This window comes from Mirounga angustirostris, unplaced genomic scaffold (assembly GCF_029215605.1).
Source record: "Mirounga angustirostris isolate CCGP_5_RB_7025 unplaced genomic scaffold, mMirAng1.0.hap1 SCAF_16, whole genome shotgun sequence".
In the NCBI taxonomy this organism is placed as follows: domain Eukaryota; kingdom Metazoa; phylum Chordata; class Mammalia; order Carnivora; family Phocidae; genus Mirounga; species Mirounga angustirostris.
The window spans coordinates 41,248,146-41,265,927 of NW_026991724.1; the positions used below are offsets into that span (position 1 = coordinate 41,248,146).

At 43.8% G+C, this 17,782-nt stretch overlaps 1 protein-coding gene across 1 annotated transcript in view; it reads left to right on the plus strand.

Annotated features, from left to right (window-relative positions):
• TDRD12 (tudor domain containing 12) overlaps positions 1-17,782 on the plus strand; it is a 66,377-nt gene that overhangs the window by 38,504 nt on the left and 10,091 nt on the right. The window contains exons 14-24 of the mRNA XM_064582036.1: positions 1,193-1,378; positions 2,914-3,070; positions 3,528-3,655; positions 5,455-5,646; positions 5,881-6,009; positions 7,089-7,206; positions 7,795-7,934; positions 8,067-8,287; positions 10,358-10,457; positions 16,585-16,772; positions 17,472-17,682. Coding sequence (XP_064438106.1) covers positions 1,193-1,378; positions 2,914-3,070; positions 3,528-3,655; positions 5,455-5,646; positions 5,881-6,009; positions 7,089-7,206; positions 7,795-7,934; positions 8,067-8,287; positions 10,358-10,457; positions 16,585-16,772; positions 17,472-17,682 — 1,770 coding nt within the window. The remainder of the gene's footprint in view (positions 1-1,192; positions 1,379-2,913; positions 3,071-3,527; positions 3,656-5,454; positions 5,647-5,880; positions 6,010-7,088; positions 7,207-7,794; positions 7,935-8,066; positions 8,288-10,357; positions 10,458-16,584; positions 16,773-17,471; positions 17,683-17,782) is intronic.

Genomic DNA, 17,782 nt, shown 5'->3' on the forward strand with positions numbered 1-17,782 from the left:
CTCAGGTCATGATCCTGGAGTCCCGGGATTGAGTCCCGCATCAGGCTCCCTGCTCAGCAGGGAGTCTGCTTCTCCCTCATCCTCCCGCATCTCATGCTCTCTCTCTGTCTCATTCTCTCTCTCAAATAAATAAATAAAATCTTTAAAAAAAAAAAAAAAGAAAATTCTGAGAAGAGCAACACACGAGTGATTTCCAGACCTCATGGAAGGGACTGTCCAAATTACGAGAGTCCTCATCCCACAAGCCCAGCCACAGCGAGGGGCCAGGATCGCGGGCACTCGGCTGTGAAGCGTCCAATCGGGGGGCTTCCGAGGGCACGAATGCCTTCAGACTTGCCATCGGTAACACCAGAGGGGCGCTGATTCCGAGATTCGGGTGGAAAGTTCTTTCCAACCTTGAGGTCCATCCTAAACTAGCAATGAAGACATTTTCAAGACATGCAAGAGAATTGACTTCCTCAAGAGAGACACTCCTGAAGTATGTTCTCCACCAAAGCAAGAAAGTCAGCCAGGAAGGATGACCGGCCTTGCAGACAGCAGGGACAGTGCCGGGAGGCCGCAGGGTGATGGCTGCACGTGGGACACCCAGTCGCTGGTCTGCGCTGCTCCTGGGGCTCAGGGCCGGGTGGACGGGGACGTCACCCACAAATTGTGCTCATGAATTCAGCCTCTTGGAACGTAGGGTCATTGTGGCTGGAGAACTCTTTCTGTTGCCACACTTGGGAGGTTTTAGTGACCGTTACATAGAAAAATAAGCAAATAAAGGCATGTGGGGTTTTTTTTTTTTAAGTTTAAGTTATCTCCACATCCAGTGTGGGGCTTGAACTCATGACCCCGAGATGAAGAGTTGAACGCTCCTCTGACTGAGCCAGCCAAGCACCCCAATAAAGGCATGTTTAAAAAAAAAAAGTTTGTAAGTAAAGCTGATATATTCACAGATTATTAGGAGGAGCCACATCCTTGCTCTGGTGAGCTCTAAGCACTTGGTTTTAATGGAGCCTAGAAAACCAAGCGTCTTAGGGCAGAAGTTTGGTGCTGAGAAAAGACTTGGGGACTTGTCAAGTTAGGTCTTAGAAAATACCAGAATAAGCAATGTGTAGTGGCTGTTTGGGGGGGAAGTGAGCAAAGAGATGGAGTTTTTGTTAGTTTTCTATGCTTCATTTGTGGTTTTTTGGTGGCTGATGTTTTGTAGGCTCTTCAAAGAAACAAGTTCCCAGGACCTAGCCACACGGAATCCTACTCTTGGCCTCCCATAGCCCGGGGCTGTGACGTGGTGGTCATCTCTCACTGTGGAAATGATCCTCTGCTGTACCTCCCACCAGTCCTTACAATTCTGCAAACGGGGGGCTGCTACAAGTCTTTACCAAGTAGAAATGGAGTAAGTTGGAGACAGTCTTGTTTCCACAACAACATGGCTTAAATTTTTAATTTTATGCTGAACTTTTGGTGACGTTTGGGTTACATTACTCATTTGGTTTCCATGACAAGACAGGAACTTACCAGAGTCATTGATTCTCTGCCACTGATTCTCCCCTTGAGCCCCTGTTGTGGCCATCGGCTGAGCCAAGAAATTGCTGGTGTTTGGAGATGAATATATCGCTTATAAACTTATTCCACTGATTCAGTTCCTCTGTCACGGTCACCCTGTGAGATGGTTGGCCGTGTACGGTTTTCATTGTTTCCTAGATGAGAAAATTAGCCTCATCTGACAAGTGAGACAAGAAGTGGGATTAGAACTTGGGTCTTTCTGTCATCGTGTCTCACATTCTTTTAATTATTTCAGAGCATCCCACACTGTTGTAGAACCCTACTTTATTCTTCCCATGTGCCGGAATCTGCAAGGATCTGTGAAGGATGCTGGAAAGGAGAGAAGTGGGGTGTGGGGTCAGGTGATGGGGATAGTGAGCCCTGCTCTGCAGGGTCCGGGTGGTCAGGTGAACCCCCATACAGAAGAGCTCTGTCCCTGACATGTCTCAGAGGATACAGTGAGTGCAGCTCTGTTCCTCATCAGAAGGTGAAAGATCATAGTAAGAAAAGACACCATTGTGTGTAGGAGAGAGACTCATTTTTCTCATTCTGCCATGTGGTTTTAATGATTGCCCTTTGGAAGTCTGCATTGGTGGGGTTATTATGTATTCACATCTCCATCCTTCAGTGAGCAGCTCACCCCTCTGGACCACACCCCTGCAGCCTGTGTTGAGATAGAATCGGGGCTGGGCCAAAAATGATGCCTGGGTCTTGCCTCTTGTGTCCTCTGCTTTCTCCACATCTCTGTGGTCAGCTTGCTTTTAGGCCCGGTGCCTAGAAGCTGGTGCCCTACCTGGATCTGCGTGAAGGAGAGGGGAGACTTGTTCTTGTCTTCAGTTCATGGAGGGCATGTGTCCGGGAGGGTGTTTGGCAGGCAGCACAGTGTGACTTCACAGGAGATAACTATGGGATGGTGGCCGTCAGCGTTCAGATGGAGCCGTAGCAGACTTCCCTAAGGAAGAGATGCTAACCTTTTCTAAAGCCCCTTTCAGGGGGCCGTTAGTTCGCCTGGTCCCTGGGAGCAGGAGTCCTGGAGCCAGACCACCTGGGTTCAGATCCTATTGCTCCTGTGTATTAGCTGTGTGGCCTTGGGCAACTAACTTTACCTCTCTGTGCTTCACACCCCTCATCTACCCTGTGAGAGTGTTTTAAAGACAAAATGAATTAATATTTGTGAAATGCTTGGTGTAAGCCCTAGAGGAATTTGAGTCCATGTGTCTAAGTCAATTCTAATGAAATTATATCTTTTCTGACTTACAGGACGATGATGGTAGCAAACAAATTATATAGTGCTTCCTCTGTGGAAGGAGATGTTCTGCATGCTTCAACATAGACTAGGTTCAATTCCTAACTTTTGCCCCAAATTATGTGAATTTGTCTTTGCAGCCTCTGGCAGTCATCGTGTGCCCTGGGTGGAAAAAGGCCCAATTTACTTTTGAATTACTGGAAGACTATAGCACATCCTCCAGGCCTCTTCATCCCATATTGTTAACAATCGGACTCCACAAAGATGAAGCCAAAAACATGAAGCTTCCAAGGGGGTGTAAGCATCCTTTCCAAGCTGTTTGGTTTTCCCTGCAGAGTGCAGTGGGGCCCTGCCTGGCAGGTGCACAGGACGCGGGCTTGTGTGATGATGTCACTAGTCCAGCTACAGGTGGGACCTCACTGTCCGTTACGGGAGGGCACAGAAGGGCGAAGGTTCGACCTTGGCTTACAGCTGTTCCACTGAGAAGGCGCCATGATTTCCTTCACTCATTAACTATTTATCGAATACCTCCTGTTCGTTAGATGTCAGCTGAACCCCCACCCCTGCCTTTTAGGAGCACAAACACTGGTGGGAGTCCAGGTGCTAGATAAGGACAAGTGTTGGCCCGGACAGCCAGGCCTCACCCACCCAGCAAGAAAAACCGCTTTTTGCGTCATTAGACAGCAGTTCTAGAAGGTGTGAGAAAAACCTATGGAAAATCTGAATGTTAATTGTCTTCTCTTTTAAAATGTAGGTGACATCATTGTTACAACACCCCACAGCCTCCTGAGACTTCTCAAATACCAAAGCTTGTTATTTCTTAGACTCTGTCACCTCATCTTGGATGAGGTGGAAGTGTTATTCTTTGAAGCTACTGAAGAAGTAAGTATGGCTTCCATCGAGATGTCATTATCCCTCAGAAATAAATGTATATATGATTGAAGTCTTACCTGCTTTTAGGAATCAGGAGATGACGTGTCTATTGGGAGAAAAAGCCAGTTAATCTTGAAAAGTTTTCCCTTTAACTTTTATAATTGTGAAGAGAGTTCATCCGAAATTTCCTTCGCCAATTTTTTTTTTAGATTTTTTTTTAAAATTTTATTTATTAGACAGTGAGAGAGGGAACACAAGCCGCAGGGAGTGAGAGAGGGAGAAGCAGGCTCCCCACTGAGCAGGGAGCCCGATGTGGGGCTCGATCCCAGGACCCTGAGATCATGACCTGAGCCGAAGGCAGACGCCTAACAACTGAGCCACCCATGCACCCCTTTTTTTTAGATTTAGTTATTTGAGAGAGAGAGGATGACAGAGATAGCGAGAGAGAGCACGAGTGATCAGGAAGGAGAAGGAGAAGCAGGCTCCCCGCTGGGCAGGGAGTCCGACGTGGGGCTCGATCCCAGGACCCTGGGATCATGACCTGAGCAGGCAAACGCTTAACCGACTGAGCCACCCAGTCATCCCTCTTTCCCAAATTTTAAAGTTCTCTCTGAAGACCAAAAATTCTTTTCCAGTGAGGTTTCCTAAAATACTGATATTATTATGATTATGGAAGCAATAAGTTTTATTCTAGAAAATTTGGGATACAGAGAAAAGTACTTGAACAACCCCAGCATCCACTGAGTTACACTCAGAGGTAATCGCTCTTCCTGTTCTGGAATAATTCCTGTGTCAGCTGATACTTAAAACTGACAACATCAGGCCTTATTTTATGGCTAGTTTATAACTTGCATTTTTCAGTAAGCAGCATCGGGAGTATAATTAGTAACTATTCTACAGGTTGATTGTTTGCTGGCCATGGGCCAGTATGGAATCCTGTGGGCATAACAGTTTTTTTAAATGGTCTGAATTTTGGACGTTTAGCATCATTTGTGTGTGCATGTGGCTAAAGAACATACGTCTTTTTTGCATGTTTCCCGTAGGATAAATTCCTAGGAAGGGGATTAATGGATCAAAGACTATGAGTTCTTACAAGAAGGCATTTCTTGGGCACAGTGTAACATGATGACCACAAGCATTTCATTTGGGAGCAGTGATGTGCCCAGGTTCAAGTCCAGGCTTTGTTGCTCACTGACTGTGTGGGCCTATGTGGGGTTTGTGAATGCCTCTGAAGCCTCAGTTCTGATTTGCAAAACTAATACCCACAATGCTGCGCCCTACAGTTGCCTTTCTGAAAGCGGAAACTCCCGTGGACAGCATGCTGTCACACCATGCACCCCGCGCCCGGGCAGTGCGAGGCATTAGGCCAGCTTCCGTTTCTTGTGGGCTTGTTAAATGTGGCATCTCAAAAAAAAAAAAAAAAGTGGCATCTCATTAGCATCGTGTGCATTTCCTTGATTACTTGTCAAGTCGAGCCTTCATGCTGGCCACTCGTACTGTTCTCTGAGCTGCTTGTTCATTTTCTTTGCTTATTTTCTGTTGGTAGGGTCATCTTTTTCTAGTCCATTTGTAGAACTTTTTAATATAAGGATGTTAATGCTTCGTTACATAACGTTACACGTTCACCTAGATATCGTTTGTGTTTTGTTTATATTTAACATTCCTTTTTAGTTTTTTTTCTTTTGTTTGGAAAGACCTTCCTCCACTCTGAGAACAGAGAATGTACAATTCTTTACCTTTCATGTTCTGTCAACCAGTTACTACTCCCTTCTGAAATAAAAACGAAATTAATTATACTAATTTTTTAGATGTTTGCTATATTAGATAACTTTAAAAAAAATATTGACGTTGAAGAAAGGGAATCTGCACCACATCAGATGGTTGCTGTCGGCGTTCATTGGAGCAGACATATAGAGCAGTTGGTCAAAGAGTTCATGAACGACCCCTACATCGTGGTCACAGCCATGGAAGAGGCTGCTCTCTATGGCAGCGTCCAGCAGGTACGGGCTTGTGGGCAAATGGGAGGTGGGGGCTGATGAACACAAGCGAGTAGCCATGATATCATGGCTTCCTCCTAAACTGTTACAGCTTTAATCTCATACAAAAATCTGTAATCGTGTATTTAGGTTTATATTGATTTTCTGTACTCTTTGCTGTTAAGACCCTCACTTAGCGATGAAAAGTGAAACTGGAGCACCATTTAAAACCACACTGTTGCTGTATTTCATTACCAGGTAGTACACCTTTGCCTAGAATGTGAAAAAACCTCTACTTTACTCCAGATTTTAGATTTCATTCCAAGTCAAGCACAAAAGACCTTGATCTTCACCGGTTCTGTAGCTGAAACAGAAATAGTGTGTAAGGTGAGCCCATAAATGTCCTTACTGTTTGTTTAAACCATGATTGAATGTCGAAATCATCAGAGAATTATCGGTAGTTAAATATTTGACGGGATAAAACGTTACAAGCTGATCAAGAGTCTGAAGAAGGGGTGGCTAGTGCTGTGGAGTATGCATAACAATGAGGACAGCGGGAGGCCTGACCTTGAGGGAGGAGCCAAGTAGGTGGGACCAGCCTTTCCAAGGAAGCAGATGTTCCCTAAGGGGGCCAGTGCTCTGTGTTTTGTCATTAAAAGGATCCCATTCATAAAGAAATGCCAGGGACTTCTGTACCCTCTTTAAAAAAGTAGGGACCGTAACACCAAGAGATAGATCACGTGGCCAGAACAGCCAACTAAATTGGCTACGGATTTATTTAATCTAAAGCTACATAAATAGTAAAATGTAGAAATGAAGCCAAATACAAATTAAAATGTAAGAATCAGGAGCGCCTGGATGGTGCAGTCAGTTAGGCTTCCAACTCTTGGTTTTGGCTCAGGTCGTAATCTCAGGTCCTGAGATTGAGCCCCGCGTCAGGCTCCATGCTCAGTGGGGAGTCTGCGTCAGGCTCCGTGCTCATGGGGAGTCTGCATGGGATTCTCTCTCCCTCTCCCTTTGCACCCCCCCCACATGCTCCCTCTCAAATACAGAAATCTTTTTAAAAAAAGGTTCTATAAAAAAATTTTAAAAATATAAGAATCAGTACTACATCCATCTTTCAGCAATGATGAACTAGAGGTGTCATGAAAAAATGTGACGTTGGCACATAAATTTGATTGTGTGTGTACATATATATGCACACATCTGTGTATGCATGCATTATTTAAAAAGAGTAGTTTTAGCAAAATGTTTTTCACTTAAGCAAGTTTTTAGATACAAAGTATAGAATTTTAGAAATATATTTGTTTCAGTTTACAATCATCTTGTTCTTATAATTTGTGGATCAATGAGGTAATACCCTCACAGATAATTTTAAATGTTTTATACTGATAGTTATTGATGGAACAATTAACTTCAAGCTTATGTTCCTGACTGTGAACTGGCCTATTTGGTTTCATCTTTAGGTAGTAGAAAGCAGTTCAATATTTTGCTTGAAAATGCATAAAGAAATGGTTTTTAATTTAAAAAGTGTTTTAGAACAGTGGAAGAAGAAGTTAAGTTCTGGCTCTCACATTGTATTAGGTAAGTGTTTTAATTTCTACTTCCATTTAGAGAAGGCTGAGCTAATGGGGAATCATGTCTTCAGTTTATGTGTATAGCTAGTCTCCCAGTTTCTCATCATTTCCGATTTACTGAGAATTTATTAGTAATGTTAATTTCAGAATGAAGGTTAAACTCCGCCAAGATTTTGGTGTCGAGGTGAAGGCAGGGACCTGCGGAGCTCTGAGTGTAGGCCTTCTCCCTGGGGTTCCAGGCGGAACATAAACGTGTGTGTGCCTGTGATGAAATCTGTCATAGATGGTTGTGAAATCTGATGTTAGAGATCGAAAAATCACAATGTATGAAATAAGTGAAAGATTGATGGGCAGCCTAGATTTGTAATAGAAAGAAGCATTTTCCAAGCTAAAATGAGGGGAACCACTTTTCTCTGGAACGTCATCACTGGGCTGTGTGTGACATTTTGGGGAAACAAATGGGGAAGAAGTTTGTTGGCATCTAAGAAGTGAGATGCAGTAGAGAACTGTGCTCAAGTCCGGTTCCCGGAACTGCTCTGTAGTAAGTGCAGGAAAACCACAGCCTCGTTTGTGACTGCCGGCTCCTTCTCCGCAGCCTTAACGGATGATTGCATACCACTCCTGACCATCACTGATGCCACGTGTGTGATCCACTTCAGCTTTCCTTCCTCCCCCAAAATCTTTGGTGGACGCCTGTACTGCATGTCTGGTCGTTTTCAGAGTTCCACCGAGCAGGTCTGATGAACTTTCTTGATCTTTAAATATTCTCCGGCATTATCTGTGCAATGACAAATGCAGAGTCCACAAAGTTTCGTCATTTAGACTGGGATGGATGACCTGTTGCCTCTATTCACTCCCGATTTTAAGGGTTCTCCTGCGGAACAGGGAGATAAGAAGACCAAATCCGTGTTGCTGCTGACAGAGAGGAATGCGTGCCACGCGGTCGGCGTCCTGCGCTACCTGGAGCGGACAGATGCCAAGATTCCCTCGGAGCTGTATGAGTTTACTGCCGGGGTTCTGGAAGCCAAAGAAGATAAAAAAGCCAGAAGGCCTCTTTGTCCGTATCTTAAGGCTTTTGGTTTTTGCAAGTAAGCCATTTTTTTAAAAAAATTGAAATGTACAGTAAAGGGCACAGTGATGCGTTTATTGCTGGATGACCTTCACGTATGTACGCACGATTCACACCACTGCCCGCCTCTGGGAGACACCCTAGAGCTGCCCCCATGCTCCTTCCCAGTCTGCCCTCCCCCTAGAAGTAACCGCCCCCCACTGTCTATCCACATTGATGAATTTTGCTCGTTTTCCAACTTTATATAAATGGAGTTGTACATTCAGCCTACTGTCTGCGACATTCATCTGTGTTCCTGCATGGATCCAATGGATGGATTTATCTATTTAGTGGCACAGTATTCTGTTGTATAAATATATCACAGTGTATGTATCCATTCTCCTGTTGATGGGCCTGCGAATTGTTTCCAGCTTTTGGCTATTACGTATGAAGCTGCTGTGAACACTCCTGCACGTGTCTTTCTGTGGAAACATGCACCCGCTTCTTTGGAAGCTAGACTTTGGCATGGGATGGCTGAGTCACGGGGTGAGCACACGTGTAACTTTTTGGAGGCGTGTGACTGTTTCACAATCCCATCAGCCGTGTATGCGAGAGCTGAGTGGCCCCATACCCTCCCTGACACAGCTGGGGGAGAGTGTCACACCGTGGTTTCCATCTGATTTCCCAAGTAATTAATGATGAGTGTCTTTTCACATGCCTGTGGGACATTTGACCAGCCTCTTGTGAGGTGCCCGTTCAGGTCTTTTGCCCATTTTTGACATTGGGTGTTACCCTTTTTCTTATTGGTTTGTGGGAGTACTTTATTCCTTCTAGATATAACTGCTTTGTCAGAGATGTGCCTAGAGAAGATCTCTTCCCAGTCCATGGCTTGCCTTTCCGCTCTTGTAAGAATCTTTTGAGGAGTGGACATTTTTAATTTTGATGAAGTATTTCCTGGTTGATGTTACTTTGTGTCCTTAATGTAAGAAATACTTGCTGATCTCTAGGTCATGAAGACACTCTTCTCTGTTTTCTTCTAAAAGCTTTATAGGCTGTTTTCACACTTCAGTGTAATCTAGGGTGAGTTAATGTTTGTGTACAGTGTGAGATACGGGGCAAGGATTACTTTTTCCTGTGTGGATAATCACTTGCTCTGGTATCCTTTATTTAAAACATCACTGTGTTCTCCCTGAATTGGTGCCTTTGACATAAACCAGATGATGTTTATGACCACCACATAAACCAGTGTATGAGGTCCACACGTGGACTCTGTGTTACTTTGGTCTCTTTGTCCTTACACTGGTACTGCATTTTCTCACTGTAGCTTATGTTCTAGTGAGTCCTGGAATCTGGTTTGTAAGTTCTCCAACTTTGCTCTTCATCAAGGTGGTTTTGGCTATTTTAAGTCAACTGCATCTCCACATACATTTTGGAATAGGCTTGTCAGTTTCCTCAGGAACATTACCTGACTTTCGGTAGCATGTGCATTGATACTATAAATCAGTTTGGAGAGCATGGGTATCTCAACAGTCATGGGGGGCCTTCTCACCGATCCAGACATGATGCCAGCGCTTGACCAGTGATCGCTGGGACTGGGTAGGAGATGTCTGATGTGTATCAATTGGATTGAGCTTCATTTTAAGATAACTGTTGACTTTAACTTTTTTGAACTATGGTACATTAAACAGGTTATTAGTGGCAATTTTGATTATGCTATTGACTTTTGAAACCAGAGGTTTAACTGTTACTCAGTTTGGGTTACAGCATGACTTCTGGTTTAGAGGTTAATTATTAGCCTTTGTTTTGGGTTGTGGTGATAAATTTCTGATGCAGAGTCTTTATTTTGGAAGTACATTTTGTTCATTTTCAGAATGTCTTGAGAAATAATGGAGTAACTCTTTAAGTTTATTCAGTGTTAATTAAATTTTAGGACCTCTTTTCACTAATGTGCATGTTGTGTCATCTGAATTATTTAATATGGTTACTTTAAAGTATTTAGAGTAAAGGTCCTCTGATTTCAATTATAGATTAATTTTCCTGAAGAATAGTTTGAAATTCATGTTAAAAAAAGTATTGTTTTTGTTTTTAAAATCCAGTTATTTTTTTTCAGAGACAAAAGGATCTGTCCTGATAGACACCATGTTAATCCAGAAATAGATATGCCAAGGAAATTATCCAATCAAACTCTACCAACATTTGGATACATCAAAGTATGTTCTGCTGCACTTTGTTCAATGATTAATGATCATTTTAATGAATGTATTTCATTTTTTTTCTTTTAGATTGCTTTATTTATCTGAGAGCGAGCGAGTGTGTGAGCACGTGAGTGTGGGGTGGAGAGGCAGAGGGAGAGGGAATCCTCAAGCAGATCCCCCTGCTGAGTGTGGAGCCTGACGCGGGGCTCAGTCCCAGAATCCTGAGATCATGACCTGAGCCGAAACCAAGAGTTGGCCACTCAACCGACTGAGCACTGAAGCATCCCTTAACATGCTTCATTCTAAAGCAGCAGGATAATTACGACACTCTTAATGAACCGCCATTAACCTGACGATAGGCATGGATCCTTATAAGGTGCCTTATTACAAGACCCTAGTTTATTTAGAAAACCAAAGTCAAATCGGGAAAATAGATAAACCACTTCAATGGTTAAGAGGCTTTTTAGTTATATTTTCAGAAAGTTATTTCCATCTGGGAATGGGGACCATTAAAAATAATGCAATGATAGCACATCTTTTCAAAACATCCATGATTGGGCGCCTGGGTGGCTCAGTTGGTTAAGCTACTGCCTTCGGCTCAGGTCATGATCCTGGAGTCCCTGGATCGAGTCCCGCATCGGGCTCCCTGCTCGGCAGGGAGTCTGCTTCTCCCTCTGACCCTTCCCCGTCTCATGTGCTCTCTCTCATTCTCTCTCTCTCAAATAAATAAATAAAATCTTTCAAAAAAAAATCCATGATTATTCCTTTGAGGAAAATTCTGAAATGTAGATAAAATTACTGAGTTAAGAGTGTGTCACTTTCTTTTGAATTCTTTTTAATATTTCTTCCTTTCTTCTTGAGTTCAAGATTGCTCTCGTTTCTGCCTTCCCTTTTTCCTAAGGCAGATCTGTTCTGTTCATTTGCACCATTCTTTCTTCCTAGTTCTGTCACCTCCTTTCTGAGTTTTTTTTAAAATTTAGGTTGTTCTTTTGTACATATCATTTATCATATATGTATCTCTTTTATAATTTTTTAAAGATTTTTTTTAAGTAATCTCTATGCCCAACATGAGGCTTGAACTCACAACCCTGAGATCAAGAGTCACATGCTCCACTGAGGCAGCCAAGTACCCCATTATTTTCTTAATGAACGAGAGGAAAGGTAGCTTGTTTTGAAATGGATGGGTACAGTTTTGGTCTGTCTTGTGGATACATCTTTTCTAGTGGCTCTCATTATCTGTAGGGACTGTTACTGTCCTTATTCTCTTTTTTGTTATGATTTAATATGGGATCTGACTTTGATACTTTGCTACGGCTCCTTTTTAGATAAAATATATTTTCCTTAAATTTTAGAAGGAGGTGTGGGTCAGGGTGACTTTTAGAATTTTAGAATTCTCGTTTCCGTTTCTTATAAAAAAAAAAAGAAAAAAAGGAGACATCAGTTCTGAGATTGTTAAGATCTTCTGGCCCCGTTTCCCTCCCCACTTGCGTCTGGCCCTTCTCTTCCCTCATATCTGGTGTCTTTGGATGGACAGTTCGAGACTCCACAGGGCTCCAGGCTTCGCCCGTTGTTGGAGTGCATGAAAGCCTCCAGGCTCAGCTGCTCTCGTCCCCCTGCCCCGTATTTCCAGTGAGTACCTGTTGCCGCTCACAGACTTCCCCTGTGTCTGGCTCCATCAGGTAGTGACACCATGCAGGCTTTGTGATCTGGCTGGGTTTCTTTCATCTGCTATTTTGTTGTTTAAATTAACTGATGTTTATTTTTTAGAACAGTTTAGGTTTATAGAAAATTTGAGCAGAAAATACAGAGTTCCCTCTACCATCCCCCCCAAAAATTCCCCCTATTATTAACATCTTGCATTAGTGTGGTGCATGAGTGACAGTTGCTGAACCAATATTGATAACATTATTATTAACTAAAGTCAGTAGTTCACATTGAGATTCACTCCCTGTAGTGCACATTCTAGGGATTTTGCCAAATGCATAGTGACACCTCTCCACTGTGACGGTATCACATAATTCTTACACTGCTTGCAAGTCCCCCATGCTCCACCCTTCCCCTCTTCCCTGGAACTCCAGGTCGTCACCAAGACTTTACCGTCCCATTATTTCGCCTTTTCCAGAATGTCATAGAATTGGAACTATACAATACACAGGTTTTTTAAACTGGCTTCTTTCATTTAGCAATACGCATTTGAGGTTCCTCCACATCCTCTTATCTTCGTAGGTCATTTTTTATTGCAGAATATACCAGTTTATCCATTTACCTATTGAGGGACATCTTGGTTGCTTCCGAGTTTTGGCAGTTATGAATGAGGCTATGGGAAATATTCATGTGGCAGTTTTTGTGGACTCATGAGTTGTCAACTCAACTTGGGTAATACTAAGGAGTGTGATTGTTGGATTGTACAGTGAAACTGTTTTGCTCCGATTGCATTCCAGTCGGCAAAGAGTGTGAGCTCCTGGCTCTCCTGCCCTCGCCAGTATGTGCCATTGTCGGTGTTTTGGATTCTAGTTGTTGGAGTAGGTGTGGAGTGGTATCTCAGTGTTTTAATTTGCAATTCCCTGCTGATGTTGAGCATCTTTTCATGTGCTTATTTGTCACCCATATGTCGTCTTTGGTGAGTTGTCCAGGTTTTTTTGCCCATGTTTTAATTGGTTCGTCTGTTTTCTTATGGTTGAGTTTTAAGAGTTCTTTGTAGATTTTGGACACCAGTCCTTTCTCAGAAATATGTTTTGCAAAAATTGTCTCCCGGTCTGTGGCTTGTCTTTTTGTTCTCCTTATAGTCTTACAGAGCAGAAGTTTTTAATTTTAATGACGTCCAGCTTTCCAGTTGTTTCGTTCATGGATTGTGCTTTTGGCCTATCCACAGGGTCATCGTGAAACCCAAGGTCACCTTGATTTTCTCTTTTGTTATTTTCCTCATCTGCTTTTATTCGGGGGTCTGTGGTGATATTTTGTCAATTAGTTCTGTTGCAAAGTATATCCCTGGTATTTGGTTTTGCCATCTCATTGCTCTGTCTTTATGTGGAGATTCAGAGTCAAAACGTATGACACTTTGCTGCTGCCACTTTCCCAGACCCTGTCTAACCAGACCCCCACTTCTAATTGGCTGTATTGAGGTACAGTCTACGTACAATAAAAATCCCTAGTTAGAAGTGTACAGTTCGTTGAGTTTTGAGAAATACATACAGCCATGTAGCCACCACCACAGTGAAGATACGAACATTTTCGTGACCCCAAAAAGGTCTCTCCTGGTCTGTTGCGGTCAGTCCTCATCCCAACCCCCACTCCCGGCAGCCACCGGACCTGCTTTCTGCCGCTAGAGCTCTGTCTTTACTAGATTTTCATGTTAATGGAATCATACAGTAGGTAGTGTTTGGAGTCTGATTTCTGTTAGGTAGCGTACCGCTTCTGAGATTCACCTGTGTTGTCTTTCTCGTTGTTGAGCAGGATTCCGTTATGTTGGTATGCTACAGTTTGTCTGTGTGTTCACAAGCTGATGGACATTTGGGTTGTTTGCAGTTTCTGGATGCTCTGAGCTTCTTCTGGCTTACAAGTCTTTTCAGACCTACCTCTTCATTCCTCTTGGGTGAGATGTAGTGGAAATGCTGTGTCATAGGGTAAGTGTGTGTAAGAATCTGCCAAACAATTTGCACCATTTTACATTTTCACCAGTGCTGCACGTGAGAGGGCCAGTGGGTCCACATTCTCAGTACGTGGTGTTCTCAGTCTTTAGTTTTTGCCACTCTGTTGCACTTGCATGGATATTTATTTGCATTTCTCTGGTGATAAAGAATCTTGGACCCCTTTTCACTGCTTATTTAGCCCTTTGTATCTCTCTTAGGAACTCTCTGTTGACAGTTTCTGCCCATTTTTTAAATTTGGGTTGTTTGTCTTGTTGAGTTTTAAGAGTTCTTTGTAGATTATGGATATGCCTTGTCAGATATATTGCAAATATTTTCCCTCGGTTGAAAAGCGGAAGTCTTTAATTTTGATGAAGCCTTCTGTATCACTTTTTTATTTTACATTTTGTTCTTTTCATGTCATAAGAAATCTTTGCCTCTCCTAAGGTTGCAAAGAGTCTTCTTATTTTTTTTATTCTAGAAGTTTTATGGTTTTACATTTAGGTCTATAATCCATTTCAAATTAATTTTTGTGTGTGCGTGGTGTGGGTAAGGAGAAAGTTTTTTCCTTATGGATAATTGGTTGCTCCAGCATCATTTATTATAAAGACCTTCCTTTCACCCTTAATTACATTGGCACCTTTGACATAAATTAAGAGACAATATTTGTGAATTCTGAATTCTTCATTCTATTCCTTGGTCTCTTTGTCTACCCTTAAGTGGTACCACATTGGCTTGATTGCTGTAGCTTTGTAAGTAATCCTGGAGACTGGTAGGGATGCCTTCCAATTTGCCCATCTTCTTCAATATCCTTCTGACTATTCCTTTGCATATCCATAGAGAATTTTAGAATCAGCCTGCTAGTTTGTACTTAGAAGCCTGATGGGATTTTGAGTGGCATTGCATTGAGTCTGTAGATTAATATGGAAGAATTGACATTTTAACAATACCAAGTCTTGGGGGCACCTGGGTGGCTCAGTCGGTTAAGCCGCTGCCTTCGGCTCAGGTCATGGTCCCAGGCTCCTGGGATCGAGCCCCGCATCGGGCTCCCTGCTCGGTGGGAGGCCTGCTTCTCCCTCCCCCCCCCCCCCCGCTTGTGTTCCCTCTCTCGCTGTGTCTCTCTCTGTCAAATAAATAAAATCTTTAAAAATAAAACAAAACAATACCGAGTCTTGTCCATTAACATGGTATATTTGTCACTTCATCTAGGTCACCTTTAATTTCTCTAAGCAATGTGTTATACTTTTCAGTAGACTGATCTTGTCCTCACTGTGTTAACTTTATTCCTGGCATTTCATGTTTTTAGATGCTAATGTTATTTTTCTTTGAACTTCATTTTCTGATTGTTTAGAAATGCAGTTGATTTTTATGTCCTTACCTCATATCCTGTGACTGTAACAGAGTGAATTAGTTATGTACAGGACTGCTCATGAGAGTGGAGTCAAAACAGTTGGGGCCTAGGGGGCGGTATGGCTGGAAAAAAAACCTGTGTGCCCAGGACTGGGGGTTTTCTGGGCACATTTCGGGGGTTTTTCTGGAACAGGTGAGTGGGAAAGATGGTGACACGTGCTCTGGAGAAGGTGAAATGCACCAAAGTGCCAGAGGGCCTGTGGGGATTATGGGCAGGGAGGCACTCTCTGAGGGGCAGCTGCACCGAGGGCCAAAGGATAAGGATCCGGCCATGGAAAACCTGGGGAAGACTGTTCCGGGGAGAGGAAGCAGCGAGTCCCTGAGGTAGGAGTTAATGTGGCGTGTTGTGGCACCGGGCAGAGCTCATTGGCGGTGAGAGTGGGGGAACAGCAAGCAGGGGGGCTCGGGTGCCACAGAGGAGGGCTAGGGGCTGTCAGCCTGTGAGATTGATCACAAGGGGTGACCTCACCCCTGCCTTCTAGCCTGCTTGCCTCCCAGTCAGCACTGCCCCCTCTGCCTTCCCAGCAGGTGACTCCTCTGCCCTGGCCTCTGCTGGGGCAGCTCACCACTCCCCGCCTTCATGCAGGCTGTTCCGGGTCTGCAGTGCCTTCTCCGCGCTCTCGCTAACACACATGCACGCCGACATTGCCCCTCGCACACCAGCCACCCTGCATACCCTCGCCTGTGAAGAGTTGTCTGCCTTGACCACATGCTGGCTGCGGCCCATCTGTCCATAGGACGTGGCTTATCTCCTATCCCTAGCACCTCCTATGCAAAATAGACTGCTTGTTACGGGAACAAAGCAGAAAGAGCTCAAGAGAAAGGGATGCTATTTAAGAATGATTTTTATAAAGTGCGGTATGGAGTAAACAAACAATAATAAAGTTTTAAAATAGATTAACAGAAAGTTTTCCTTTAGATTTAAAGGGAAACCACAGCCCTCTGTGGGTACAGGAAGGTTCTGTCGTGTGCCGGCCAGTTTCCTGGTTCACGTTTCCATCCCTGTCGGCGCACTGTGGGCTCTTAGGTCAGGGGCTGATTCTGCAGATAGCTTTTTGGTTTAGATTGAGTTTGTTTTCTGAATATGTTTGCTGATTATTTTTCAGATAATACCCTTTTATATTTCGAATGCAACGCATTATTTTGGTCGTATAATTGATAAACAAGTGGATCTTTATGCAACTCTTAATGCTGAAATGAATGAGTATTTTAAGGGTAACAGCAATAAAACGACTGTTGAAAAGGTGGAGAAACTCGGATTATATGGATTAGCAGAAAAAACACTTTATCACAGGTAAGAGGTCTATGTATTTCATCTTAAGAGTTGTGAAACAGGAGGCACCTTTCAGTGGTATCGAATCCCTGTTTGCACCCGTGTCCATCTGCCCCGGTGTGCGCGGATGTAGCCTGGCCCCTGGGTGGGCGGGGGGGTGGCAGCGTCGTGTCCCCCCAGCCGCCCGATGAGGCTCTGCACCTGACACTCCCCTGGCCCTGGGCTCCTGGCTCCTGAGCACAGGGCACGGAAGGCGGTGTCACGCTTCCAGAGCTGTCCCTGTGCCGCCTACATAGACGTCTCCGCCTCACTCCACGCTCATGTGATTGCCGTGAGATGGGGTCCCCTCTCACAGATGAGCAGGCTGAGCCGTGGCGGGATGATGTAGGCTGTGCGGTCGGTGTTCCCGTGCCGCTTCCGGCTCCGCTCGGGGTAGGCTCGACCGAGAAATGTGGAAACTTCACTTCACTGAGTTGATTTTCATCGTGTTGTCCGATAAAGGGGTTTACTCTAGTCAAAAGTAGTACACATTCTTTATACTTCCGTGTACTCGAATAAGCCATTCTGAGTGTTCTTAGGGGCTCGAGCTAATTTTTATTTCTAGTATGGAAAAGAACTTTGCAGTTTGGAGTCTTCTTGGATTTAATGAGTAGGTGGGGAGGCAGAGATGATTTTCCTTTGGGATCTCTGTGTTACACTAAAGCTACGGTGGTTCTCCAGGGTTGAGGTGCTGGAGCTGAGCCAAAAAGAAGACACCTGGGGTCCAGACAGTGTCCTTGTGAAGTTTATAGATGAAGGCCGGACTGGACTCGTCCCGAGAGACCAGCTGCTGCATCTTCCGGAAAATTTCCACGCTCTGCCCCCCCAGGCGGTGGAGTTCATTGTTTGCAGAGTGAAACCCGCTGACAATGAAGTTGAGTGGAATCCAAAGGTAAGTTATTTTGGTTTTTTGTACTTTGTTGACTTTCAGAATATACACAGAATCGAGGTGTATTTAAATTTAGAGTATTAAGTTTGGCTAAGAAGCCTCA